Below are 27,496 nucleotides of genomic sequence, written 5' to 3'. Positions count from 1 at the left end.
ACAGTCACGTATGGGTATTTTTGGTGTAGAGATGGAGGTCTGACCCTGAATCATATACAGTGCAGTAAACCAATGTCAGCCCGGTCATAAAAAGCAAATAACACAAAAGAAAGTTCTTCAGATAAATAAATAAAACTATATGCGCACATGAAAGTAAGGGTATTTTATCTCAAGAGCCTGGAAGACTGTCTGGTTCAGCCCCAGTGGTACATAGTAGCTCTGTGACTTGGGGATATTTTATTCATTTCTCATGACCAGTTTTTTCTTCGGTGTGAGGATAGTCAGGAATAACGGTTTCATGGGGTTGCCACAAAAATTGAATGGCATGATGCCTACAGCAAACACAGGCTGGCCAGAGAGGATGGTTGTTGGCTCAGATTCGCCCCCTCATCTCTCGTTTCTGTACCCCAGTCAGGATCCCGAGGTCTGTTCTCTGAGGACCCATTTCCCCTCAGCAAGGACTCTGGTCCTGACCCAAGAGCTGCCGCCCTGCAGGTCCCCCTGTCTGGCTCACGGAGGGTGAGGAGGGCTTCTCACTGGGAGACCTGGAACCGCTGACTAGGTCCCAGCAGCACCTGCCTTTCCTTTCTCCTGAAACCTGCCTTAAGTCCGTCCCTGGTGGCCCACGCCATGCTTGACACTGGGATCAAATGGAGACGTGGGCCAGTGCCCTCACCCCGCCCCACCCCCCGCAGCAGCAATGGGGAGACAGACAACAAACAGATTAACGAGAAAATGACAGGCTGTGCTGGGTGCTGGAGAGGAAATGACAAGGGTGAGGCCGCAGAGGCCTGTGGGCCCTGAGGCTGGTGACTCACAGAGGGTCTCTTCAGTGGGGACAGTGGTAGATGCCTGCCTGTGGGGTAGGCAGGTCACCAGTGGGACTGAGAAGTGACCCTCCAGGAAAGGACATAGGAGCACCCAGCCCAGAGGCCAGGCCAGGAAGCGGTGTCCACTTACTCTGAAGCGGGGCAACAGGTGGTGGTGGGGAGGGGGGTGTTTGGGCAGTGGCTCAGGCCCCCAGAGCAAGGGTCCAGCACCCTAATTGTGTTTACTCTGATGCTGAGGCAAGGCTACGTGAGGGCTTCCGGTGAGGAAAAGAGGTGAGTGACTCATGAAAGCACAGCACGAGCTGCCTGAGTACAGCGCTGAGATGAAGCACGGTAAAGGTCTCCTGGAGGTTAATGGAGAAAAGACCAGAAGGAAAGAGTGGAGAACTGTGGACCCTGCCGGCACACACACACCGAGCCTGTCAGGTGGCACTTTCCCATCGGACCCTCAAATGTCAAGAAGAACAGAAGGAAAAACAGGGAGGACTTTCCCTTGTACGCTTGGGACTTACATGGACCAGACATCGATTTTGGGGCCATACTTCTTCCTGGCCAGGAGTTCGGGTGCAGCGTAGGCAGGGCTCCCACACTGTGTGCTGAATGGGTCGGAGTGGCCAAGGATCCCCGCACAGTTACTCAAACCAAAGTCTGCAGAGAAGGGAAGATAAAACAGGCTCTGAATTAGAAAACGTGACACAAAGAAGGAGCAATTTTTTTTGTTAAAGCAGGAAAAGAAACATTTTCTCAAGCTAGCACCTCATTCAGCATCCAAGAGGAAGGCCAACAGCTGCAAGCCATAACCTCGGATGGGGTCTCACGACAAAGGAATGTCGGGCGGTCAATGCCTTGCTTAACTGGAAACATTTGCGGTTCGACCTCCCTGTAAAATCCAGCCAGAGCTAAAAGTAGGCTGAACCAAAACATTTTCATCAAATCTTGGAAGAGTCATCCAGGAAAAAGAGAGGCTTTGCTTTCTAGGACTGAGGCAGGAAGCGGGAAGGGGCAGAGGGTCTCGGAGCCAGTGGCCAGGCTTTCCGAGGTCAGATGGAAGGGACATCGGCGTCACCCCAGCTGACATCCCATCTCACCCCACCAGTTAACAGTTGACTTTTTCATTACATGCAAGTCTCTGAAAAATTTCCCGAGTGCATGCAGTAACAGTGATTTGAAGAGGAGGGTGAAAACGCACCTACCAATGAGACAATCTGCGTGTTGGCCAGAAAGATCGCACTGAGGACTAGACTCAGTGACCTCAGAGCTATGCTTTGTTCTCAGATGATTAAGGCAACGGGAAAAGGAGAGAAGAGCCCGCCGTGGAAAGCCAGCCTTGGTCCATTATGCCTTTGGTACCCTGTTTACTTTTGATCTTTAAGATACTGTAACTGACAGGTAATTAGAGAGTTGTTAGTGTTATGGCCTCATCTGATATCTTCCCTCAGTCTTTGTTGATCTCAGAATTAAGATCCTGGGTCCTCCTTTGAACTTCAATATAAATATTATGGTCCCCTCCCCAAACAGAAGACTCTCGGCCCACAGGCATGGTGAGAGAGCATTGCCGTCAGGAACAGGCTCCCCGTCTCTCTCCAGTAAAACCTTTGGCAGGATTCCTATCGAATTTCATTACTGGCTTTTCTCCTTGACTCTGACATGTTTCCACCTGCAAAAGTGCATGGTTTTTATGGGTAAGGGAGCTCAGGAAAGGAGAGCCATGGGCCGGGGGGAGGGCTGTTATGAGTCCAGGAAGTGATTTCACGGCCGTGGCCCACGTTAGCTGCCCCCTTAAAAATTCCCTGTTGGACTGTCGTTGCGTGAAGCTGGATGATGAGTGTTACAATTTGGAACCCCATCCAAGCAAGGCTCCAAAGACTCCTAGGCCCTGAAGGTCACCCAGAGTCTGAGCCTGGGGAGGAGGAAGCAGAAGTCACAGGGTGGCACACACAGTGTGCCTACAGTTCACTTTGTTTAGCATTTTGCTTTTTGTCCTACCCTTTCCCTGTCTCTCTTGACCTCTTTTCTCTTAAACCTCTCCCCTCACCTGAACCCATTTTCCTTCCCATTGCCCTAGTCAGCACCAGGAGGTCCCACAAACTGCCTAAGAAGGGCAAGAATCTGAGATAGATTCCAACCTCAGGGAGAAAGGCCCCTGGGCTCAGACTCTCTGCCTTGCAGATGGAGAGGGGGAGAGGTGGATATTTTAGAAGAAAAATCATCTTGCTTTAGCGATTGTTAATGAAACAACAAACGTATAATCAGACCTACTATGGTCAGATGGAAGGAGCACCATGGAGAAATAGGTTATTATTTGAGGTAACATTTGAAAGAAAGTTTTACAAATAAGTCCCATGAGAGAATCAAGGCTCCGTGGAGTCCCTGAAAAGGTAGCTCTAGAGTTTGAGGTTATAGCACAAGACTCCCCTTCTCAGGAGGATCCCAGCATGACATAAACAGGTCTCCTGTTTGATCCCTAAACTCCAGGGGCTGGGTCCCCATGGTGGGCAGGGCGGGCTGAGGTAAACCAGGTCACCAGCCCTGGGTCCCAGGCGCTGGGAACACAGAGACTTATAGGTCTTAAGCACAGTTTTAAGAAGATAAACCAGGAGAAGATTTGGGGAGGAGATAAAATCTGCATTTTAAATGCCTGGTGTTGACCTAGCCAAGAGGGTTTAATTTAAAATATATTGTAGAGAAATCATCAGTCTGGCTCCCATGCAAAATTATAATTATTAAAATTTTACACATATGCCTATAATTAGAATTGTGAAACTAGAGAGAAGTTCGCCTCCCAGTAATGTCACACAGGTCTGCCTCAATTAGATTGAAGCCAATTATCACTCAATTTTCGAAGAGCTGCAGAATGAATCTCAGAAAACACCTCAGTGCAAGCTGCTTCAGGAAACCCGAGCACAGGGCTGTTCTGAGTCAAGAATCTTCCCTAGTAAGATGACTCTGATTTATAACCTCAGATGGCTTTTTTGAAGAAGAAGAAGAAGAAGAAGAAGAAGAAGAAGAAGAAGAAATATCTTCTTAAGTAAAGTCTTATTCCAGGTTCATTTTAGTTCATTTGAAACATGGCTTCCAGGGCTTAAGGAAATTTATTCAAATCAAATGATTTTGGGCAAGAGAAATTGCTGAGAGGAAAGGCTAACCACTTTCAGGAACCTCTGGAAGACAACTAGGTGACTCCTTGGAAGAAGATGTTCTGGGGCTTTTAAGTTGCAAAAAGACACGCTGAAGAGACATTTGGTTCAATCTGCCCAACCAACCCACCAACCACAGACAAGAAAACCCACCGAACACAGGCTCTCCTTCCTTTTAGCACCTTCTCTTCCCCACCTCTGGCCTAACTTGCATGAAAAATGAGGGCATGCATATTCTGCTAATAAAAAACCATCCCAGCCCTCCACAGTGGCGCAAGGGGTTAGGACGCAGCACTGCAAACTAGTCTCAGCTGCTTGAGTGTGAGTTTGATCCCTGGCCCCGGAGGTGACCCACATGGTGCAGCAGACCCCTCCTGTCTCCCCGCTGCTCCCCTCAGCAGTGTACTTTGTCCACCTACCTGTTCTGCTCTCCACTCTGTCTCTAGTGAATCCTCTGACCTCCCCTGCACCTCTGGCCTGTATCCCAGTTCTGTATGCATAAATAATTAAATCTTAAAAAAAAAACTTAAAAAAGAAGGGAGAGCCATATGGAAAGTTCTAACAAAGGGAAACACACTCATCGGAGCCTCCTTTCCAGCCATTTTGTTAAATCTGGTTTCTGCAATGACCTGTTTTGCCCCATGAGCTAAAATGCTGGCTTGGGTCACCATGGGGAGAGGTGGTACCCTGACATGTTTGAAGAAAATGGTTCTGGGGACCCAAGGAACAACAGCCCCACTCACCCCTGGGGTACTGTGGACTCTGATTTGGAGATTTCATCCTTCTTCTCATTTTAAGGATTTCTTCAACAGAGTTTTACCATGCAGTCAGTCTGCAGCCACTCTGCTATGTACAGAAATGAGTTCGTCTAGAATATTCTGAGCAAACTCCTAATCAATGAAGAGGCCTGTGCTTTTCAACATCGTCATACAAGTTCAGCTAGGGCTATGCTGTGAGGAGAGGGCAGAGGAGAGGTTCTCACCACGCACTATGCAAGTGAGTTATTCTGTGACTGCAACCTACAGCCGTCTCTGCGGCTCTTAGAGACACTGCTGTCACTGTCACCACAACAGTCTCTGAAGGCAAGTTACAGGTCAGTCTGCAGGGGCCCTAAGTGTCATCTTTCCTCCACCGTCCTCCTCCCAAGAACCTCCTGTGTCTAACACGACAGGCCCCGGAAATTAAGACCAAAAAGGCATCCTGCAGGTCTGTCAACATCTGCCTCGGTGACAGCTTCCTTATTTGGCCCTCAGGACAATTGAAATGCAATCATGAAACAATAAGGTGAAGAGAAAGCACTTTGAATGGCCCAAGATTCTTCTTTAAAAGAAAAATCATTCTTTAAAAGTCTTAGTTTCCTTTCATAGTTAATATTCTAATAATAGGCATATTCATCAAATCTGTCAGTGGGGCTTAATCAGGCTGAAGCACCTGCAGCCCTGAGTCAGTTAAGGCGAGAGGAGAGGACTTGATTCCAACTGCTCATCTGAGTGATGTGTGTCAGAGGCTTGATTTCAGCACTTGCCATATGAAATTTCCTCCTTGGGTAGAGAAGTCAGATGCTTCTCTTTTCCCCTGTGAAGTCTTCTCTAGTCATTGTGGCAGAAGAATTTACTTGTGCTTGAGGTAGGAAAAGAAAACAGAAGATAATGGCATGGGCACCTGGCTGGACAAGTGATGCCTGGGTTAGTGCCAAAAGCAGCCTCGTAGGCAAACAACAGTCCTGTGCCAGGAAGCAAATTCGCTGTGGGCCCTGAATCGTGAAGCAGTGGTGACCTCCTCCACCCTGAAACAGCCTTTGCCGTGGACCAGACCTCTCCGTCCCCCTCTGTGGGGATTTCTCTCTGCACAAGGTCTGATGGGACTTAGATAAAGCTTATGTGATAAGTAAGAAGGTGAAGTACATTCCTCCCTTTTTTGGTACCCCAACATTCACTGAAAAGACAAAATTTGCTGATCATAGATCTGACACATGCAGCAGAGAAAAGAAAGAACAAAACAGGTTCAAAACGGGAAGGACGAGCATAAGGGCTGTGGTGGTGGGAGGCCTGCAGGGATTATACCTGAGGGGAAGAGTCAAATGCTGTCCAAACTAACAACGAGTAAGAAAATAAATAAAGTATTTTAAAGAAAAAAAGCACTAACAAAAAACGAGTGGGAGGAGACACAGCTAAGTGAAAGACAGCATCTCTAAGCCAAACTATTTCCCACTGTTTTGAAGACGTGCTATGGAATTCAAGAATTCAAAGAAAAATAACTCCTAAAAAAGCTCGTTCCATCTGATTTTAGGGAGAAGCTGAAGTTTAAGCCATCCAAAGAACACACCGTCAGTGGATATTTATTCGTGATTGTGAAATAACTTTTATGGACACTTTATGGTATTTTCATTTTCCTAATTATGTTTAAATGATTGCTAAAATGCAGTTTCATGATCAAAACCAGTATTAAATATTGGAGGTTAAAAGGAAATGCTCTAGAAGTACCAGCGGGGATTTGATTCAAACCGTGAACAAGTCCCAAACCCAATAACCCAGAAATAAATATCTGGGTTTTGATAATATGTAAAAGAAAGCTTGGTTTAAAAAAAAAAATATGAGTCATACCAATCAGCTTGATATTATTGTCTTCATCTAGAAGCAAATTTTCTATCTTCAAGTCCCTGAAATAAACAAAACCATATATGTCAGACAGGCGTTTGAAATGGTAAAGTAACATTTTGCTTCAGAAAAGGAACTATTTTAGAGCCAACTTAAACCAGCCCATAAAGCTTGTGCCAAAACTCATGCAATCAATAAGTAAATATTTATAAAACATGAGAGAATTAATTGTCACAGCCTAAAAAACAGCCAAAGGATTTCAGAGGAGAGGATGAGTGACCTGATCATGAGACGTTTCCAGGAAAAGTAGGAACAAAGCTAAAACTTGGGATGTTAATGGACCCAGGGCTGAGAGAGAACTCAACGGATCTCTGAAGACAGGCATGGCCAGCGAGGGCAGGAATGCAAAGTGGCCACCCACGGGCCCTGTGAAGGTGAGCAAGGGAGGTCAGAGTAGGGGATAGATTCCAAGTGTCCTCCACTGCTTAGCAGGTGGCACTAAATTAATCTATTTAGCAAGGAGGTAGTAGGTGAGCATTACAATAGACCCTGGGGTCCTAATCCCGGATACTCTGTCTGGGTGGTCCCACCTCGAAACACCTTCTGTCCTCCATCATCCCCGTGACAATGGGGTCCCCATGCTGAGTGTCGATGTACCCCTCCAGCTTTTCTCCCCTTCATTTTGCGCCCTCTTCCTGGAAACTCTCCTGTCCTTGCAGGACTCAGCAAGGACACAGGGAACCGAGTGTGCACACGGAATGAAGATTGCTGATCGGATGATTGGTGGCTCTGATCACAGAAGCTGGGGTGGCCACAGGAGGTGGGAGGGGCCTCTGGTCCCTGTGCTGGCCAATCTGTGAGCTCCCACAGGGCAGGAAACAGGCCTGCCTTGTGACCACCATACCCCAGTGCCTTTGCACGTTCTGGGTACTCAGAAAATCACAGTGAATGTACATCACCAAAGACATCATTTGGGATTTCAGAGGGGAAAAGAAGGTGGACAGAAGTATGTATTTGGTTGTCTACACCATCTAGGTTGAGTGAGTTCTGGCAGCTTGTTTACTCGAATCCACTTTGGATATTAAATATGTTAAATATTCTTCTCTTCCACACACATATATGTGTTTTCTTCCATTGTTTAAACTCACAGGATTCTTGGTCCAGCTTGTATTTCCCACTCTTGAGCAGACACATGAGCAAAAGAAATATTTTCCCCATCTCATCTCTATTGTATGAAGTAGAATAGTACAATCATGATGAACAAAAATGGGAATTGGTGATACTACGTCATCAGAGAGCCGGCAGCCTTCGGAAGCAGTTGCAAGACAGTGGTAATGGGAGGTGGGGGCCCACTTCCGGGGAGGCCCGGCTCTGTCCTAGCGCCGCCAGCTGAGCCCTTTCTCCACAACAAGCTGGAAATCTGGATTTCAACCCAATTTTTAAATGTTGGCAACAAATTCACATTTAAACCAACAGGCGCACACCCACTTCTGAGTCAATGTGGAGGCCAGCCAGAGCCCCTAGATTATCCACTGCGACCTCAGTACAGGTAGAAGCTGAGTCCTGCAAGGACAGGAGAGTTTCCAGGAAGAGGGCGCAAAATGAAGGGGAGAAAAGCTGGAGGGGTACATCGACACTCAGCATGGGGATCCCATTGTCACGGGGACGATGGAGGACAGAAGGCGTTTCGAGGTGGGATGAGTTAAGGGCTCAAGTGTAGGCAAAAGGATGAGCTTGAAAGGTGTCCGATGTACCTCACACCTAGAAGGTGGTGGCAGCGTCAGGAGGACACTGTGATAAGAAGCGGATGTCCCTGAAATGTGCGGCGGGGTTCTGGGAACAGAGATGTGTCCCAGTTCAAATGCACCCACCGAGAGGAGGGAGAACTGTATGGTTCACTTTGGTTCAAAACGAACAATAGAGAGTACAGAAGAGCCATGTCAGCCTCGGACAAGTATCACTTGTGTCCAAATATAAGACGATCCCCACATTGGAAAAATGGTAAGCTACTGCCCCTCAGAAAACACAAATATATGCATTGAAGGAATGCAGTGGGATTATCTAATAACCATTTTACACTACTCACCTAGCAAGACACACCATCATACTTGAGAGGACATGCTAGAATCGTGATATACCTAATTTTAGAAATATTTTTGTTTCATGAGATAATTTCATCCAAACTCATCGCGGGCAGGTCTGACAACTCAGTGTTTCTGGAGTAATATAGTTGAAGCTGACTGGGCGTTTGAGATAAAGCACTTTCTGAATCTGTGCATGATGCCCTTACCGGGGAGCTTACCCCCTTTTAAACTATACAAAATATGTGTAGTAAGTTATAAAAATCTCTATAAATGAATCACTCCATCTATCATTTGTAGATGGCCCCACAGCCCTCACAATGGTGAGGTTCACATCGCCCGAGGTTATTATGAAGGCACATAAAATACCTATGCCTCCCTTTCTCAGTGACTCAAGTCAAGGTGACCAGGTCTTCTCCAGTTTGTACTTTGCTGTTGAAAATAAAATACTCCTCTGTAATAGGAAACTACACAAAGGCTCTGCAAGGCACGCTCTCTTTTCTGAAGATACTTAGGATGCATCAGCCTGACCCTGTATTCTGGCACTTACGGTAATCCCAACACACCCCCCCCAACACACACACACACACACACACACACACACACACACACACGCGCGCGCACGCGCAAATAAAAGCGATTCTATGAAACTGATTATAAAGCAGCAGCACTATTTAAGTCTAAAGGAAGACCACTGTCTGTTTCCAGCAAAAATAAACCCCTCTCCCTGGGAAGAATGGAAGCTGTACCAATGTGGCAGAGGAAAAATTGGGTTGAGAACAAACACTATGGAGAAAAACAGCTTATAGAGGTGAGGGAAGGGAAGTAAAGGCCAAGAATAAGAAAACTAAGCTGGATATTTCTGGGATCACAAAAGCTTAGAAAACAACCACAACACTGAAAAGGATATAAATGGAAGACATTTAAAAAGAGAGAGAGAGAACATGCTGAAGGGAAAGAAAAAAAACTTTTAAAACCAGGAAAATGTTATAAAGCCCGGGGAGGAAATATAAAAATGTAATTATTAGGCAAAATAAAGTCAGTTCAAAGTCATTCCCTCCCCCTCCCTGCAGCGCATAGTAACCCGCCCCAATGCGTAGGGAAAACGTGTTCCAAGGAAACCTGGTTTACAGAGTGGTTAACCTTAACTTTCCTTGTCGGGAGCTTTCAAAAACATTCTATGGGCCAATCTAACTGCCCGAAGGCAGCCCCACTAGCTAAGGGAAAGGTGAGTGATGTCTACCTCTGTCCCGGGGAGCAGTCCCTGCCCAAAGCTGACATCCCAGGTCCTCTTTGTCTTTGAGACTTATCTAGAAGAAAGGGGAAAATAACTTCTTTCTGGGGAAAAGGCTCTAAAGTGCAATATTTATTTTTTTAACGATTTATTTATTCAGGCATACTAAGAGCTGGGGTATGGGCCAGATGCACGGTGGGCTGAGAGGAGTCACCAGAGACAGAGTAGGGAACAGATCAGGTAGACCAACTGAAGCACACTACTGAGAGGAGCAGCCGGTGACACAGGAGAGGGTGACCCATGTGGGTCACCTCCAGGGCCAGGGATCAAACTCATGTTCTGGTGGCTGCTGATAGCTTGACAGTGCTGAGACTTAACCCCGTGGGCCACCAACGTGGGCCCGAACATGCTATTTTTAAAAGCAGCTTTTGGCTAGGTATCTACCCAAATGAACCAGAAACTTATGGACACCAGTGATACAACAGCTTAATTCTGAGTTGCCCAAGTTGGAAGCAACCGAGATGTCCATTCATAGGGATGGCCACCGGGTGATGTCCACCCAGACAGTGGATGTTATTCGGCCATAACAAGAAATGGGCCACGGAATGGGCACAAAGGAACCCTATGTTCATATTTCAAAGTGAAAGAAGGCAGTCCAAAAGGCTATGCTGTATGATTCCAGGTAGAACCTTCCAGCAAAGGCAAAACCACAGTCAGTAAAAAGATGGAAGTTTGCAGGAGGGAGGCGGATGGGCAGGTAGAGCACATTTTTTGAGGGTGGTGAAGCCATTCTCTGGATTGGCTTCAGGACAGCCTGGCGGGAACCCTAACGCCAACTGAGGGTGTTGGCTGTTATTAATGTACCAACATGGGCTCATCCACTGTAACAAATAACTCCACTGTTAGAACAACAATGAGGAGCAACCTAGAGAGAAGTAGGAGGTGCCTCCTAGGCTCACAGGGTGAAGAGTTCCCGCCCACACAGGCAAACCAGAAGAAAAGGGAGGAGACCATGGGTGGGGGAGTAGCTTTTTCTTGGCTTCCAGAAAGTCAAGCAGGAAAGGAAATGAAGTTGCTCTAATCACAAGGAGCCTTGGAGGATGGGTCAGTAGGACCATCTGGGGCAAAGCCATGCCATGGAAATAAAGGGAAAATCGCACAGGAACAGGCCAGTGCAGATGGCCTGGGGGAACACAGGAAAGCCTCACCCTCAGACCCCACCTCCTGTTCTGCTACGTGGCCAAGCCAGGGAGAAATGCCCAGTGGATCTCTCATGATGTCAGTTACCTTCTCTATGTACTGGGGCAGCAGAGGCCTGAGGTGATGGGTGTTTGTCCAGACTTGGAAGGGGAGGGAGGTGCCCACGAGTCTCCTCCTCACCAGCCTTTGTTCCAGCTCAAACAGGCCCTGACTGACAATTATGGCTCACTGCAAGCAACCCAGCAACCCTCTCCTCCACCCACCAGCCTGCCTGAGGGCCCCTAGCATTTCACTATAAAGATGCCATCTCTGAGGTATGGACACTGACCTCAGCCCTCCCATACCAGGGTGGGGGAGTCAGGAGGGCTTGTTGCCAAAACAAACAGGAGGGTCCAGGGCCAGTGGGGAGGAGGTCAGCTGATCAGACCCTGTAGAGCAAAGGGGAACCAGGAGCCAGGCCTACAGAGGACAGTGTGAGTGTGTGTGTGTGTGTGTGTGTAAGTATGTGTGTACAAGTGCTTGCATGAGAATGCACATGTGACATGCATGTGTGTGAAGCTAAGTGTGAACACACATGACTTTGTGCACTTGCAGTGTGTACATCTATCCCCGGGCTTGTGTGTGTGTGTGTGCATGTGAGCACATAGAGCCCACACATGTGTGTGTGTGGTTGTGAGCACACATGTGCCGGGATCTACACAGGCATGAGTGAACACACCCAAGAGCATGCGCACTCATCCAGAATCCAGGATGGAAATAAGGCAGTTTCCTGCTGGGCCTCACCAGGCCCTGCCTGGCCAGACCTCAACAAGCCTTACATCTAGACTGGAGAGCCACTTAGGGTGATGAGAGATAAAGGTGAAGAACTGAAAAGCACAAGACTGAAGTCACTCAAAGAGGGAACGAGGAAGACACAGGAGACCAGGAATAACCAGTGAAACTGCAAAGAAGCGGTTGAGCTAAGACTCAGAGCAAAACATGGCAGCCGGGGGAGCAAAGAAAAGACTGGCTTTTGTGTTGGGGGCTTCTGATTCTCTTTTGAAAATGGGCCCTTTTCAACAGGGGCTACTATGTTTTGTGGTGAACAGGAAGAAATGAGAAAACGTGCTTTGTGGATCAGTGGGGGCTGAAATGCTAATAGGTGAGAGGCTGGAGGTGAAAAGTTGAATGAAGAAGCAGATCGGAGTAAGGGAAGGTTCCAGCAAAGACTAAGTCAAGGGGATTCATCTGGGGTAAAGCAAGCAGCCCTGCATGAAAGACCAGAGAGAAGAGCCCAGCGGTACTAGACCAAGCTTAGACAGGATTAGGGCTGGGAGGAAACTTTGCCAGGAGATGACCACAAGATGGATGTTAGTAATAAGCTAAGAATAAAGCATCTGAGTAAAGTACACAACTCCCCAGGGGCTAGGGGTACTTTGCAGTGAACAGTTTAGGGGTTTGTTTTATTTTGGCTAGGTTTTATCTTCACACACATGTACCAGATTTACTGATTCAAAACGAAACCTTGATTGAATGAACTCTTACAGTGTTCCCAATGAATTTTGATTATAAAATGCAAGAGTTATTCCTTCATTCAGGTTACTCTACAAATGGTGACCTGAAAAATAGACAAATTGGGGCTACATCAATGAAGAAAGTCCTGTGAAATTCCAAGGAGTATATGAAATGTTCTAGAAAGAAACTGGTACCAGCTACCAGAAAGCTTCCACTCCAGTGTTCATCCTGACATAGGTATATCCATTCTACTTCCTTTGGATTTATTAAACAAAGCCCACTAGGCTGGTCACAGAGCTAGGTGGTAGCCTGTGTGGAAGACAGTTACCACACAAGTAAAGGAGTGCATGAAGAGTATTTGGAAAGCAAAGTAGAAGGTGCTGTGGGGAAAGGATGTCCTGAAGGAAGTCTGCAGAGTTTTGTGGACTCTGCCCCCCACTCCAGTTTTCTGGACTCTACCCCCTACTCCAGATATTGAAACTACAACTCCCAGCAATACCATGGGCAGAACTGTGAGGACCCAAGGGCGGAGCTCAGCAGGCACTCTGAGACTTTGGGGAATATATATGAGGGAGCCATGTTAGATGCTTTCTCTCTGAACTGTGTGGCTGGTGGCTAGTGGCTGGTCGCTTGGCTCTTGATGAGCTATTAGTGTATTGGGGTTCCAAGTCAGCAGAACTGGTGGGATGCTCTAGTTAACTTGTATCTCTCTCTCTCTCTCTTTCTTTTCCTGGGTTGTTCCTTTCCTTTTCCCTTTGTAAATAAACCCATTATTGACTCTTTTTGTGTGTGCCTACAGTATAACTGAGTTTTAAGTGCAAGGGTGAGGACCACCCAGACAGGCACCCCAGTTCACATGGGGTTGCCCTGTAACACTATGACCTGGTGGGCTAGCCTGGAGGGCCTCCTGGATGAAGTGTGCTTGGGGCCTGGAACAGGACTGAGCCGAACTCTAAGGCCCAGTTTCCCCAGACAATGAAGAAAGCAGACTCATAATAATGACAGTGAGCTTGAGTCAATCCTTCCTAAGTGGCTTGGTTTTAGAGTTCTTAGAACACAGATTGATCACTTTCATCATCACACCCACTGCATGAAGTGGATAAGCCAATTCCCCTTTGTGTCCCTGTGAGTGCAGGGGTCTAGTTCTAGAATCCACATTGCTGAACACTGTACATCCCACTCCATGAACTAGGGGTGGGGTGGGGGGAAGGTCTAGAACTTTGCCACATCTCACACTTCCAATCATATTTTTAACCCCAACTAAGCACAACAGTGCCTCCAGATAGGCACTCACACTCAGCAAATAACCCTGGGATCTCCGAGCAAAAGTTACTCCCCTCTCTCAGGAAACCTAAGAGCCAATGCAGCCTTGCCCCCCCCCCCAACCCCCGCCAGCACAGGGACCCACTTCAGGTCATGCCCGCAAGCAGCGAAGGGACCCAAGCTTCACTGCCTTCCTTGGAAACGCCCAGGGCCGGTTTCCAACGTTAAGAAGTGAACAGGCCCTAGCGTGGGAGGGATACCGTGGCTACGCATCCAGGCAGGGCCCAGGCGCCCCTTGGTTCTGTTTCTCCTAAGTCCCGGCAGCCCCACGGCCTGTCTCTTCTTGCTTGGGGATGTGGTCCTGTCACCAAGCGACACTGTAGTCAATGTGTGTAAACTCTGATTGGACTTTGTGCTTTTAAGTGAACAGATGAATCTCAAATGAGCCTCTCCGCAGAGTCAGGATTCCAGGTGACTGGCAGGAAGAGTCTGGGTTCTCCACACAATGAGCAAATCAGCAGATTCAGGCACCCTGCTGGGAGAGCAGGTTTAAGAAAAAGAAAAAAGGCCCACTTGTTATATTCTAAAGGCGGCTGGCTCAGGCTGACCTAAAATGGAGGGATGGGAAGGTAGACACGCCCCACCTTTGTAAGACCTAACAGCCGCCCTATTGTAGCAAAAGACAGAAAGGCTAGAAGGGGTGTCATTTAGAATGAAGTGTTCTTGCCAGCGAAAGGAATCGGCCTTAAAGAGAAGTTCCGTCTCCCTTTTTTTTTTTTTTTTGGTCTATGTAATATTCACATGATTTGTGATTGTTGGTTTCCTTTAAATAATATTTAAATAGCTCTGGCTAGATAATTAAATATTTAGATTTAATATCACAGAAAATGTGAGCACTGCTAGGCATTAAATGGAGGAAAACACAAGGAATAAAGTATCAGCCTAACCAGCAACTATGTTTTTTGAACTGTATCATTGTTTTGTGGCGGTGAGGCGGGGTTACAACACTGCATCTGACTTCGGGGAGCAGGTCCCCACCCTTCATAAACTACAGACATCCACCACCAACACACCCAAGTCCTCAAGACAGTGCACTGACCACACACACCCCTTTACTTGCACCCCACCGCTCACCTCTGCCTCTAGAGACTAAATTCCAGTCAGGTTTCTAGGGTCTGTTTGGTTTGTTTTTTTTTTTTTCTGTTCCTCTGTTTTGTGTCTCCCTATGCCACATGAGTGAACTCATCTGGGACTTGTCTTTCTCCTGATTTATTTCACTTAGCCTCATCCCTCCAGTTCCATATGTGTTGAGGCAAATGGTGAGATTTCATCTCAGTTTTATAGCTGAGTAGTGTTCTCCTGTGAGATACACCACATACACCACATCGCCTTAACCCTCTCACCTGGCTTTGGGCACTTAGGTTGTTTTCAGAACTTGGCTATTCATAAAATAGAGCTGCAGTGAGCTCAGGAAGGCAGAGATCCCTTCAAATTAATGTGTGTATTCTTCTGACAGACATTAAGAGTGGAATTGCTGAGTCATGGGTCATCTATGTTTACTATTTTGAGAGAAACCTCCACAGGGGCTGGGCCAATTTACACCCCCACCCCCCAATAGTTCCTTTTCCTCCACACCCTCACCAACACTTGTCATGTCAGGTCTTTTTGAAATGGGCCATTGTCAGGAGTCAGAGACGGTCGAAACTGTACTATCATCCTTCCCTAACACCCATCACCAAAAGTCCTTTAAAGCAGCATAATACTCAGCCATCAAAGTTCGTCCCCAATTTTTTATGGATGATCCAATCTATTTTCTCAGAAATCTTTCTACAAGGGACTCCTGAGCCTCTCTGAAATATTATGCTCTCTCATTCACTTGAAAAATCTAACCTCAAAGTAATTTATGAGATTCACTCCCTGTTTTCAGCAGAAAGGAGAAAATTCACTACCGCAAAGGGTGTGGTGAATAGCTGTGGAGCAAGCCAGGCACCTGCTAAAGAACTAGTGGCTGGAGAAGCTGACAGTCAAGACGTTCAGCTGAAGACCCCATGAGGATGTTCCAGACAAACACCTTCCCGGGACAGCTCAATCCCTCATCACCTCTGTCCCTGGGTGCCAGTGCAGGGTGGGGATTTGTAAAAAGAAGAAAGAAGAACCCCTGCCCCCCCCTTCCCAGGACACCTGTATTTCCAAGCTTCTCTGGCTTGAGGCAATGTGGGTCTCTGTCACTGTTGGCTTATGAATGCATTTCCTAGGAGAGAGGAAGAAGCCAAGTAGAAAAGAAAGCCGGAGATCAGAGAAAGAAAAATCGCTCCGTCTTTGCTATCAAAACATTATTAAATTCATCCCTTTGACATTCTGACAGTAATTGTGCTGAGAGGGATTGGATTTTGTTCAAATTACTTTAAAAGGGTCGCTGCGAAGTTCCTCCAGGAAAGCCAGCAAGCGAAGCGCAGCTTGCGCTCCAGTTCCCGTGTCATCCCCGACCCCCGAGCAGCTCAGGGCTCGGATTTTCCACAGCGCAGACTCCCCCACCCCACCTACAGCACACACCCTCAGCCCCGCCGCTGTTCCCCGCCGCTGTTCCCCTTCCGCAGTGGCCAGGGGCGCGAGATCCAGCTGACTCATTCAAGAGCGCCCGCCTTTGTCATGTTGACACACGCAGGCAGCTCAAGGCCAGCATCTTCCTAATAACCGCAGAGCTGTGACTCCGCAGGCTGCAAGGGAGTATTGTTGGGAAGGACCAAAAATAGTGTTATTCACTTAAAATTTCTGAATGTTCCCTTCCTGGCAGATCTAATCTCAATGAGTTCCAATAAAGTGTAATTTCATGACATGTGTGACTAAAAATACATATGAAAAGAGGGCCTCTCGCTCCGTGAGGAAAGGCTCCTCCCTCCGGCAGTGCCCAGTCACGGCTCTGAGCCCCGACACCCCCTCAACCCCCATGGTCTGGGCACTGAGGCACGGTGGGCGCGGCTTCCCGCGCCGTCCCTTCAGGAAGGAGACCGCCTGCTTCACCTGGAGAGTGGTTTTGTTAATTAAAGGAATAACATGAATGGAACTGGAGGGGGATGATGCTAAGGCAAAACAGTCAGAAGGAGAAAGACGAATACAGGGTGATTTTACTCATGTGGAATATGACGAAAAGAGACAAATGAATAGACAAGATTAAACCGAAACAAGCCCTAGAAATCTGAATGTGGAACTGAGGCGTTCAGAGAAAGTGGGTGATTAGGGAGCAAAGGCAGGAGAGAGCCGGTGGGCTGTGATGGAGGATGATGGGTGGTTTGGTGGTGGATGTGGTGTGGCGCAGGAAGGCTTATAGAGAGTGTCCTAAACCAATGTCACATCGATAGAAATGTGAATAAAAATAAAAGCAGGGAACTGCTCTTTTCACTGGTCAGCATGTGACTTTCAAACTGAAAGGTAACATTCGAAAAATTTTTGAAATTATGTTTTCTCAAAAGGTTAGACAGAGATTTTTTATTTGACCTAGTAAATCTACTCCAAAGAGTATAATTCTCCTAGGGAAGTGAAAATATAGATTCACAGAATAACGTGTGTGCAATGTTCACTGCAGCCCTGTTCACAAGGGCCAAAAGATGGAAACAACCCAAGTGTCCTCATGGGTGAACAAATAACCAACATGTGGTTGCTCCATGCAGTGGAGTATTACTCAGTCATCAAAAGGAATAAAATACCACAGCTGCTATACAACAGGGCCAAATCCCGAAACATGCTGGGTGAAGAAGTCAGTCATAAAAGACTACCTACTGCTTCTACCCATCGGTGGGGAATGTCCAGAAAAAAGTAAATCCATAGAGACAAGAAGTAAATTAGTGGTTGCCAGGGACTAGGGGAAGTAGAGAGTGACAGCTAACAGGTACAGTCCTTCACTTGGAGGGAAGATGAAAATTAAAGTGGTGATAATTGCACAGCTTTGCAAGCATACTAAATAAGCTACTGAATCAGACTTTACAATATGTGAATTGTATCTCATTAAAAAATAGTAAATAGATTTGTGCATATATAAACATGTGTGTACATATGTAAATATACATACACACCACTTTATGCCTTGATCTTGCGTTTCAGAATGAGAATCAATGAAACACAAGTCCTAATTTTCCTCAGCAATCTAGGGTATCTATTGTTTGCAATTCCATGAGGGAAGAGCGAGGCATTTGTTGCTGAGGTCAATACTTTCTGGGGAGGAAAAGAGAGTACTTTGTTATTTTTGTTTTTTGTTTTTTTTTTAATACAGCACTAGAAGGAGGCACCCAACACCAGGGTGGGAAGGAGAGAACCGTTCACTTTACTTGCAGGACTCCTACTCGGGAGCTCACAGGCAGTTTAAAAAAAAGGTTCACTTTCATAATAATTCAGAATGCTGAATACCCCTCACATTCAACGACCAGTTCACAATTTGAATGGTGATTCCATCCAATTGAACAAAATAGCTACTAAGCAACTGACATGATATAAACCAGGTACAACAAAAGCATCATCCCTAGTACTAGTTCAGACACATCCTAACATTGAACTTGAGATATATGAGCAATGAAGCCATTGGTGCTTCCATCAAGCGCCTGGCAACTGGTCTCATTAATGTGCAAATAATAATAACAGCCTTACTTACACAGCTTTACTATGTACCAAGCACTGTTTGAAGCTCTTCCCACACATTAACTCACTTACCTTAGGGCAACCTTGATGTCAGGATCATAATATTCCCGTTTTATAGAAGAGACAGGGGTACCTAGTGGTTAAGGTTCATGTGTAGGTTCACACAGCTATTAAAGAGCAGAACCAGGATACAAACCCAGGACACTCCTGGCTTCAAGGCCCCTCTTCTGACCCAACACTGGCATCAACCCAACTCCCAAAACAATTCCATTGAGCAAAAACATGGAAGAATTGTAAAACACAGTACAATGAGTCAGCTTTGCAGGAAGCACGCTGAAACACGGTGACCTTCACTGCGGAGACAGACACAGTCGGAAGCAAGGTGAGCCCTTACCTGTGGACCACTCCGGCCCGGTGCAGGTGCTCTACCGCAGAGATGAGCTGTCTGATGTACCTGCGGGCTTCCGATTCCTCCAGACGCTTCTTCTCATAGATCTTGTGCATCAGGTTGCCCCCTGGACACAGCTCCATGACCAGGTAGTAGCTGTTTTCCGTCTCTAAGATATCGAGGAGCTGGGTAATGTTGGGGTGGCGGATCATCTGCTGGATCTGTCCCTCCCGCCGAAGGTTCTTGGTGACATAGGTGTCCTTTTTGGCTCTCTTCTTATCAATGACTTTTATGGCCACCTAGGGAGACATACAGAAATGGCTGTTGTCAGACACAGCGCCAAAGGTTATTCCCTGACTCGCCGAGAACCGAGGAAAAAGCACAGCTGCAGAAGAAAAACCTATATAAAGTAGCATCCAGGGACAGCAGAAGACTGTATCATTTGCAAAGATCAAGAGGTTCAGTTCTTAAGGAAGAAGAAAAAATAGGAAGGCCAGTGTCAAACTTGATTCTTGTTAGAGTGAAATGTCAAGTTCTCCTCCAGCAAAGGACTCCTCCCCGGCTCGGCTCAGGGCTCACCATCATCCCTGGGGGTTAGGGCCCCAGGCATCCACTTCTGACCCAGCCAAATGGCATCTAGAATGGAGCGAGGGAAGGACGGTCCCTTGCCCAGCCTGCCTGGCCTCCTCTGCCCGGGTCCAGGCTCCCAGGTCCAGCTGCTCTGGCTGCAAGGATTCCCTCTTGCCCTTGATGACTCACAGGAGGGCGGACTCCCCTCCCACCCAGGACCCCTCTCAGTGCTGTTCCAGGACCGCCTCTCAACCAGCCACAGGCCGCTCCTCCAGGGTCATTTTCCCTACCATCAACACACCCCACGAGCAGACTCTCCAGCACGGGACAAAGGTAGGGGACAAGGGACCAGCCGTGGGCGCCCTGACGTTTCGATCTGCAAACTGCCCTCTGCCCTCTCCTCACTTCCTGCCTCCCACACCAACAGTCTGGTTCACTGAGGACCTCATCGGCGAGCACCTACATACTGGTCTCTAAGAGAGACCCAGGCATCTCCCCGGAATGGAACAGAAGCAGGGGCTCACATCTGTTTGTATTTCCTTTTTTTGAAACGATTCTTTGTACAGTTTTACTATGGCACTCCATGTATTAATACAGAGGTGTGACAAAGATCGAGCAATAAGTGGGTGATCAATGACAAATAGACACGTACATACATACACATGTTTACCAGGATGACACCAACTCTAGTTTCATGACATTAGTTCATGATAATAAACTGCTGCGTGGCGCAGCAGGTTAAAGCACAGCACTAAGAAGCTAAAGCCACTTTAGCAGGAGTTCGATCCCCACCCCAGAGGTGCCCTATATGGCACGGCAGGCCTCTCCTGAACTGCCCACTGCTCCCCTCAGCAGTGTACTTCGTCGATCTGCCTGTTCTGCTCTCCACTCTGTCTCTGGTGAAGCCTCTCGCCGCCCCTGTGCCTCTGGCCTGTACCCCAGTTCTGTGTGCATAAATCAATAAATCTTTAATAAATAAATAAAAGGCTGGCCACCACTGGCCTGGGCAATGCACCCACACCTCCCTCCTTCCTCCCCAGGCTCTTTGGCCCCTCAAAGTCACTCTAAGCTCTGCCTGGAACCCAGTGCATCCGGGACTCTGACTTCTTGCTTCAGACTCGCCGCTGCTGCTCCATATCTTGGATCCAGCACTCAAGCGTCCCACTGGCCCTCCATATTCAGCCTGACTCCAGGATCCCCAGGCTACCCCTCACTCTCCCAGCCTACGCACCTGGTTATTCTCTAAGCACTAGCTAGCACCCCTTCACCCACTCAGAGCCCCCAGTCCCTCTGATGCTAATTCAACACTCACCCCCTTCTAGACAGACTCCCTTTAATTCTCTTTCCCTTTGTCCCCACCATGCCAATCACCCCGATACCATTTAAAGCACTTCAAGCAGGGACAGCACTGCACTTCATAAGCAGTAAATGGCCAACAGGTCATTAAGGGAGCAAATCAATGTGCCTTTTCTAAAAATGTTCAAACAAAAATAGCTGCCAACAGCTTAAACTATTCCCTCTCCTGGAGAACAGAATCTCGTTTTGTTTTGTTTTGTTTTGTTTTAATTATAGTCATCCCCGCCTATCCACAGCTTTGTTTTCCATGTTTCAGTTACCCTCGGTCAACTTGGGTCCAAAAATACTACACACAGTAAGATATTTTGAGAGCAAGACCATGTTCATGTAATTTTTATTACAGTATATTGTTCTAATTGTTTTATTGTATGAGTCGTGACTGTTATTAATCTCTTCCTGTGCCAAATTTATCAATTAGACTCATCACAAAGCTGTGATTGGATAAGAATCATATAGGGCTCAGCCCTATGCACTCCCCCAGGGGTAAGGGTAGCCTGGGGATCCTGGAGACTCTCCCCCAAGGGTAAGGGGGAGTTAGTGTAGTTTTAAACTGATACGTAATTGACACATACACTGTGATAATGCCTGGTGTACCACATAATGACTCCATATATGTACGTTTTACGTACACGATGACAGTAGCTTTGCTAACACCCGCCACCACACATAGTCACAAATGTGTGTGTGTGTGCAGAGAATGTTCCAGATCTTCCCTCTCGGTGACTTTCAAATACACAATACAGTGTTGCTCACTCTAACCACCAAGCTGAACTTCCATATCCTTGAACTAACGTCTGTACCTTTTGGCCATATCGCCCATTTTAATAGCAATGGTCAGGCCCTGAATCCAAAGACATGACCAAGTAGCGACAATCAGCCGAAGGGACAGGACAGGCGCAGGAGCACTGACCCCACCTCGTATACCTCCCAGCCAGGGGCCTGCACTGTCCCAGCCAGCCCCAGGCTGATGCGCTCCCCACACTAGTTAACTAGTTGGGCTTGGCTCCAACTAGTTTAGTAGATGCTGGGTTAAACGTTTTAAAAACTACTTATTCATGATCAAAAGAAAAAAATATATAAATATATACGTACATATACACATACACAGACATAATCATCTGTATGTATCTAGATAGAGATAATGATAGATGACGGATAGATGAGAGAAACAGTTACAGAAGATAAACAGGTATCGAAGGTAAACGGATGGGTGAGTGGGTAGATAGACAGACAGACCAATAGGGACAGACATCTTCATTCCCTTGTAGGGCTGGGGCGAGAGGAATACTAAGAAGTATAATTAGAGTCTGACTTTGCTTGAGTCTGCTGTTATGTTTTAAAAACTGCACCCTTTGGCAATAAAATTCTTAAAAGTACCATGAATAAACAACAGTTTAATAGCCCGGCAGGAATATGATCTGCCTTTTTTAACAGCATACAATCATTATTAGGATAATTTACTTAGCTCTTTAATTGCCTGTAGTATGTTATATAATGGTCCCCCAAAGACATTAAGTCCTAAACCCTGGAGGTGTGAATTTGACCTTGTTTGGGAAAGGGACAGACTTTGACAAGAGATTAACCTGGGTGATCTGGGTGGGGACTAAATCTCCTCCCAAGTGCCCTCGAAAACCTCGAAAACCTCGTAAAATAGAGACAGTGGGACATTTCCCAAGAGCACACCGAGAAGGCGTGAGTCAGGAGCCGGGTAGTGGCCCCAGGGCCATGGCCAGGAACCTGCCATGAGGAGCTGGCGGGAGCAAAGAAGGAGCACCCCAGGGCCATCGGAGGAGCAATTTTGGCCCCTGGCCTCCGGAATGTTAAGCCAATACACATCTCTTGCTGTAAGCCTTGCTTGTAAGCCTTGCTCGTGGCGGTTGGTACAAAGACCCAAGAAACGGACATGTGCTCACTGGGACCCTTCCAGGGCTTCTGAGCATCTCCCATGAAAACCCCTATCGACCTCTCCTGAGTAGGTTCCCCACAAAACTGCCTCTGCACTTCCCAACTCCAGGTCCTCACCGCCGTTGTTTTCCTTCACCCCCAATTGGGCAAGCTCTAGCTCAACAAAAGTGAAAACAGATTGTCATTCTTGATTACACCGAGCCATTTAACTAACTGTGTCTATAACAAATGAAATGGGAAACCTGGATAGGAAATTAAGGAAGAGGCGATCGATGAGCAGCAAAGGGAGGCGCCTGGCTGAGCAGTAATCAGAGACCTGAAGGCAGAACAGATTGAACACAAATCTGCGGAGAAGCTGCTCTGAGCATGGCTTTCTCATGAGAAGATAAACTGCTACATCACGAGAATTGTAAAGAGTAAAAGGAGCCGCACATGCTCACTGAAGAACAAGTCCACAAACAAGATTAGAACTCCCAGTTTGGTCCTTGAGTGTTCGGGGGACTCAGAGGGAGTGAGGGATATATTAAGCCTCAATGCCATCCTCAGTGTATGCCAACAATTTCTATTAGTTACAGAGTAGCACCCCAAAATGATTCACTTGTTGATATTAATTAATTGGAATCTTTATGGTCCCAGAAATGTAAACAGAAGGATTTCCATAAAAGGAGAGGAGCAGAAGCTATCCGTAGCCACTGCAGCACGAGTTCGATTCCCAGTCAGGAGGTGACCCACATGGCTCCGCAGACCTCTCCTGTCTCCCCCCTGCTCCCCTCAGCAGTGTATTTCAGTCTATCTGCCTGTTGTGCTCCCCACTCTGTCTCTGGTGAATCCTCTCACTCACCACACCTCTGGCCTGTACCCCAGTTCTTGCATGCATAAATAAATAAATCTTTAAAAAAGGCAAGGGGTAGTGCCACATTTTCCCTGCTTCCACATTTTCCTGGCTCCCACTAACCTGCAGTCACCTTCAACTCCTGAGCCACTGGGGCAGAGCTGAGCCACCTGGTGCAGCTCTGTAGCACGAAAGCAGGGGCCTCTCAGGGCTTTCCAGCTCTAACTTGCACCCAGGGGCTTGGAGAAGGTGACTTGGAGGAGGACTTGTGAAAGAGAGACATGTGGAGACGTGGTTGAGAGGCAAGTGAGGAGGTTGATGATGGCAGCCATCAGCCTGGCTTGTATTCTGTGTGTCTCTCCACCTGTCCCCAACTTGCCTGGTCCTTTTCACCCCTTTCAGGCAGACCCTGTGTGGGTGGGCATTGGCCTTAGGGGATGACTAATTTGGGATAGGGATTTTCTTTTTTCCTCCTCTCTCCCCATGCTCATGAATTCTATTAAAGATCTGCCACACTAAGAGTATACTTTGCCTTTTTGTGCACAGATGGCCAGATCCCTTTAAAGCATGCACCCCTTAACTGTTTGAGGTCCCTGGGTAACCCTCAGTCCTTCACTAACACATTCACCGTAAAGAACAGAGGAAACTTTGATGATTTCGTGGACCACAGGTGTCACCACAACTTCCACATCACCTTGGTTGGCAACATTCACGAGACACCAGGCAGACGTGGTAGTCGGATTCACATCTTTACTTAGTTGTCTGAAAACTTCACTTTTTAAGAAGAGACTTTTGGAAAAGTCAATAAAAAGACCTGAGCTTGCCACAGTGCCAACTTGCGAACCTACCAAACTTTACAAAGGACGTTTTCAGAGATTGTCCCCATTATTTCCAGTGTGGGAAGCCAAGTCTTACAGTAATGGAAGATTAATACAGGGAGAATAACCCAGCTTCAGGGCGCCACAGTTCAAGCATATTCTGCATCAATTTCTCTCACTAATTAAGAAATTACACTTTCAAGAGGACGGCAAGCCCATCTCACTTCTGAGATCACCCCTACTCCCACCAAAATAAATAAATAAGGATGGTCACTGATGGGTAAAATCATCAAGTTAACTTTCAAACAGTGGGGCTCATAAAAAAGAGCTTTTGCCCCTTGAAGGTAGAAACTAGAGGCACTAGAGGAAGTGGGGGTACAGCACAGGCTACCCCCGAATACACCACCTGGGTAGGTGGATTGCTCCCAGCAGACTCAGGCTTTTCTTTACCTCTATCTTCACTGCTTGAAGTCACTTAGCTAGCGCTCCCACCCCAGGAAGCTGTGATCAGGAGAATTAACCACAATGAACATGAGCTAAATGTGCTAGACTGAGGGAATTAACCAGACATGTTTGTGGACATGCCGCCCTGTGTCCTTTCAGTCTTCCAGAAGTGGCAAACATTTGTTTACCAAATATTTGCTCTGCCCATCTTCTGCCCATCTTCCTGAGAAATGTCTTCCTTCGCTTCCAGCCCCAGACCCCTCATCCTGTCTCCCTGGCTGAGGACGACAAATGAACCCCAACTGCCTATTGGGGAGCCCCATGTCTTTGGAGAGCTCTTGTACAATTTTTTTTTTGTCCTGTGAAGCTGTCTTATGTGAATTTAATTATTAGGCCAGCCATGGAAGCTAACTGTGTAGAAGGAATTTTCCCTCCTCTCCATTGACTAAGTGGCAGTTATGGGGATACATTTCCTGTACCTACAGTTTTAGCATATTTAAAAAAAAGAAAGAAACCCAGACCACACTGCAGTGTTTTAAACTCTCCGGAATGGACTTACTTTTCAATCCCAAGGCAGCGGTTTAATATCAGTCTAGCCTCTCTCTCATCCTCTTTAAATATTGACTTAGTTGAGACTGTCTACATAGGATCAGAGTTAACAGGATTTCACATTCATCCCTTCATCCTGGATCACCCTTCACTACCTTGAAAATTCATTACTCTGAAACACATCGAGAACTGTGGATGCATCCAGTCTCCTAAATGAAAAGACAGGTGTAAAATGTATCTTCCATACGACTGGGAGGAAGAAAAGTGAAAAGTGTGCGATCAAAGTAAGGGACAAGTCTTGATTATCACAGACCCCTCAAATACACACATCTCATACAATGTAGGCTGTTTCCACAAGTTCCTAGCCGCTATTTAATCCAAGTGCTTTCACACTGTAATGTTGTAACACTCAGAATGCAAGGGAAACCCTGATCAAGTGAATTTTCTTTTTATGTAGGAATTAAAAGTTTCTTTCCAGAACACTTTGGTTTTGTAATGAATGCTGTATGGTAAATGCCAGTGAATCTTACCTTCTTCAGCAAACATTTCTAACTAAGCACTTAAAATACCCTCTACATGTGGAGACATGAAGAATTTCAGTCCAACTTTGTGGAGATTACTCAAATTCTTTACAGTGGTTCAAGATTATCATCTGTTACGGACTTAACTGTCTCTCCCTCCCCCTAACATATTTCTTTGTGGAGACAGGGACACCCCCCACCCACCCATGAGACTATATTTTGTGACAGTGCCTTTAGGAGGTAATTAGGTTAAAAGAGGTCATAAAGGTTGTATCCTAATCATATAGGGTTCATATCCATATAAGTGAAAGAAACCAAACCTACCTCTTCCCTCTCTCTCTGCCCTCCTCCCACCATCTCCCCTTTCACGCCCCCCACCCTCTACCTCTTCCCAGTGCATGCTGGGAAATCTATGGAAGCTCAAGTAAAGACACTGCAAGAAGCCAGCTACAAGCCATGGAAGAAGATCTCATCGGAAAATGACCCTACTGGCACCTTGACCTTGAACTCCAGCCTCTAGAGCTGCAAGAGAATAAACATCTCATGCCAGCCAGTCTATAGTCTTTGTTATCCGACTGAACATCCTGCCAGAGAGTGAAATTTTAAGCACCAAAGGCCAAGGTCAAAACCTGCTGTTCTGTCCCTTCTCACCCACCTTCCCTGCTAAGTGGGGGAGGCACCGCATTGGGGCGGGGCATTCCCACTGCTTCACAGCCTGTCTCCCCCATGCAGCAGCAGAGACCTCTTTGTTTCCTCATTTTTTCAAAAACCAGAGGGAGATAAATGGGGGTGTTGGAAAAATAAATGAAGACACCCAGGAAGACTTGCCTGAAATCCTCCCCAGAGCCCCTTGGGTACTCTTGACCATTCAGTCCAGAGGGTGACACCCTCTGTGTACCTCTTATGTTAGGAGGGTGCTGTCCACCCCCACCCCCAGGTCCACCATGTGCTCATGAGTTCAGCACCCCAGGGCCACAGAGCTCGGATGGCCTGTGCACACCGCCCACAGGCTGTGCACAGGCCCCTCCACTGCCTCCTCCTGCTCGTCTCTGCGGCTTCCAGCTCAGCCTACACCACCTCCCAGCCGAGGTGGCCTGAACCCCAAGTGTGGTCCTCCTCTACCCACCCAGCCCTCGCTCCTACCCAATGGACCATCAGGCTCTGGTCCACGCACAGTATAGTCTTTGGTCCACACACAGCACTCAAATGCCTTTTCAATGAATGAACAGATGAATGAAAGCACATATGGATTTTATGGAAGAAAAAGGCTATTTGCTAGAGACAAGCCCACTAGAACTGAATTAAGTCTCTCCTCATGTTCACATGCCTGAGACCTAAGCTCCAACATAACTGTATTTGGAGTTAGGGCCTTTAAAGAGGTCATTAAGGCTAAGTGAGAAAATAGGGGTGGGGCCCTAACCACCAGGACTGGCGCCCTTTAAGAGAAAGAGGCCCCAAGGGCGCATGGGGGTGGGGGGAAGTACCCAAGACAGGCATTCCAGCCACAAGCACCAAGAGACGCCTCTGGAAACCAGACCTGCCAGCACCTTGATCTGGGACTTCCAGCCCAGTATGGTGAGAAAATAAATCTCTGTGGTGTAAGCCACTCAGCTGTGGCATTTTATTACGTCGGCTCTAGCAGACTTTA

General features: G+C 47.1%; 1 protein-coding gene across 1 annotated transcript in view; it reads right to left on the bottom strand.

Annotated features, from left to right (window-relative positions):
* Nucleotides 1-19,438, bottom strand: part of HUNK (hormonally up-regulated Neu-associated kinase) — a 59,573-nt gene extending 40,135 nt beyond the window's left edge. The window contains exons 1-4 of the mRNA XM_012730819.1: nt 19,433-19,438; nt 18,860-19,152; nt 6,571-6,626; nt 1,343-1,478 (exon numbers count right to left, since the gene is read on the bottom strand). Coding sequence (XP_012586273.1) covers nt 1,343-1,478; nt 6,571-6,626; nt 18,860-19,152; nt 19,433-19,438 — 491 coding nt within the window. The remainder of the gene's footprint in view (nt 1-1,342; nt 1,479-6,570; nt 6,627-18,859; nt 19,153-19,432) is intronic.
* Between the last annotated feature and the right edge of the window lie 8,058 nt (nt 19,439-27,496).

The sequence above is a fragment of the Condylura cristata genome, unplaced genomic scaffold (assembly GCF_000260355.1).
Source record: "Condylura cristata isolate star-nosed mole 26May11 unplaced genomic scaffold, ConCri1.0 scaffold00003, whole genome shotgun sequence".
Taxonomy (NCBI): Eukaryota; Metazoa; Chordata; class Mammalia; order Eulipotyphla; family Talpidae; genus Condylura; species Condylura cristata.
Note: the sequence above shows the minus strand (reverse complement) of the source record. Positions and strands in the feature narration are given on the sequence as shown.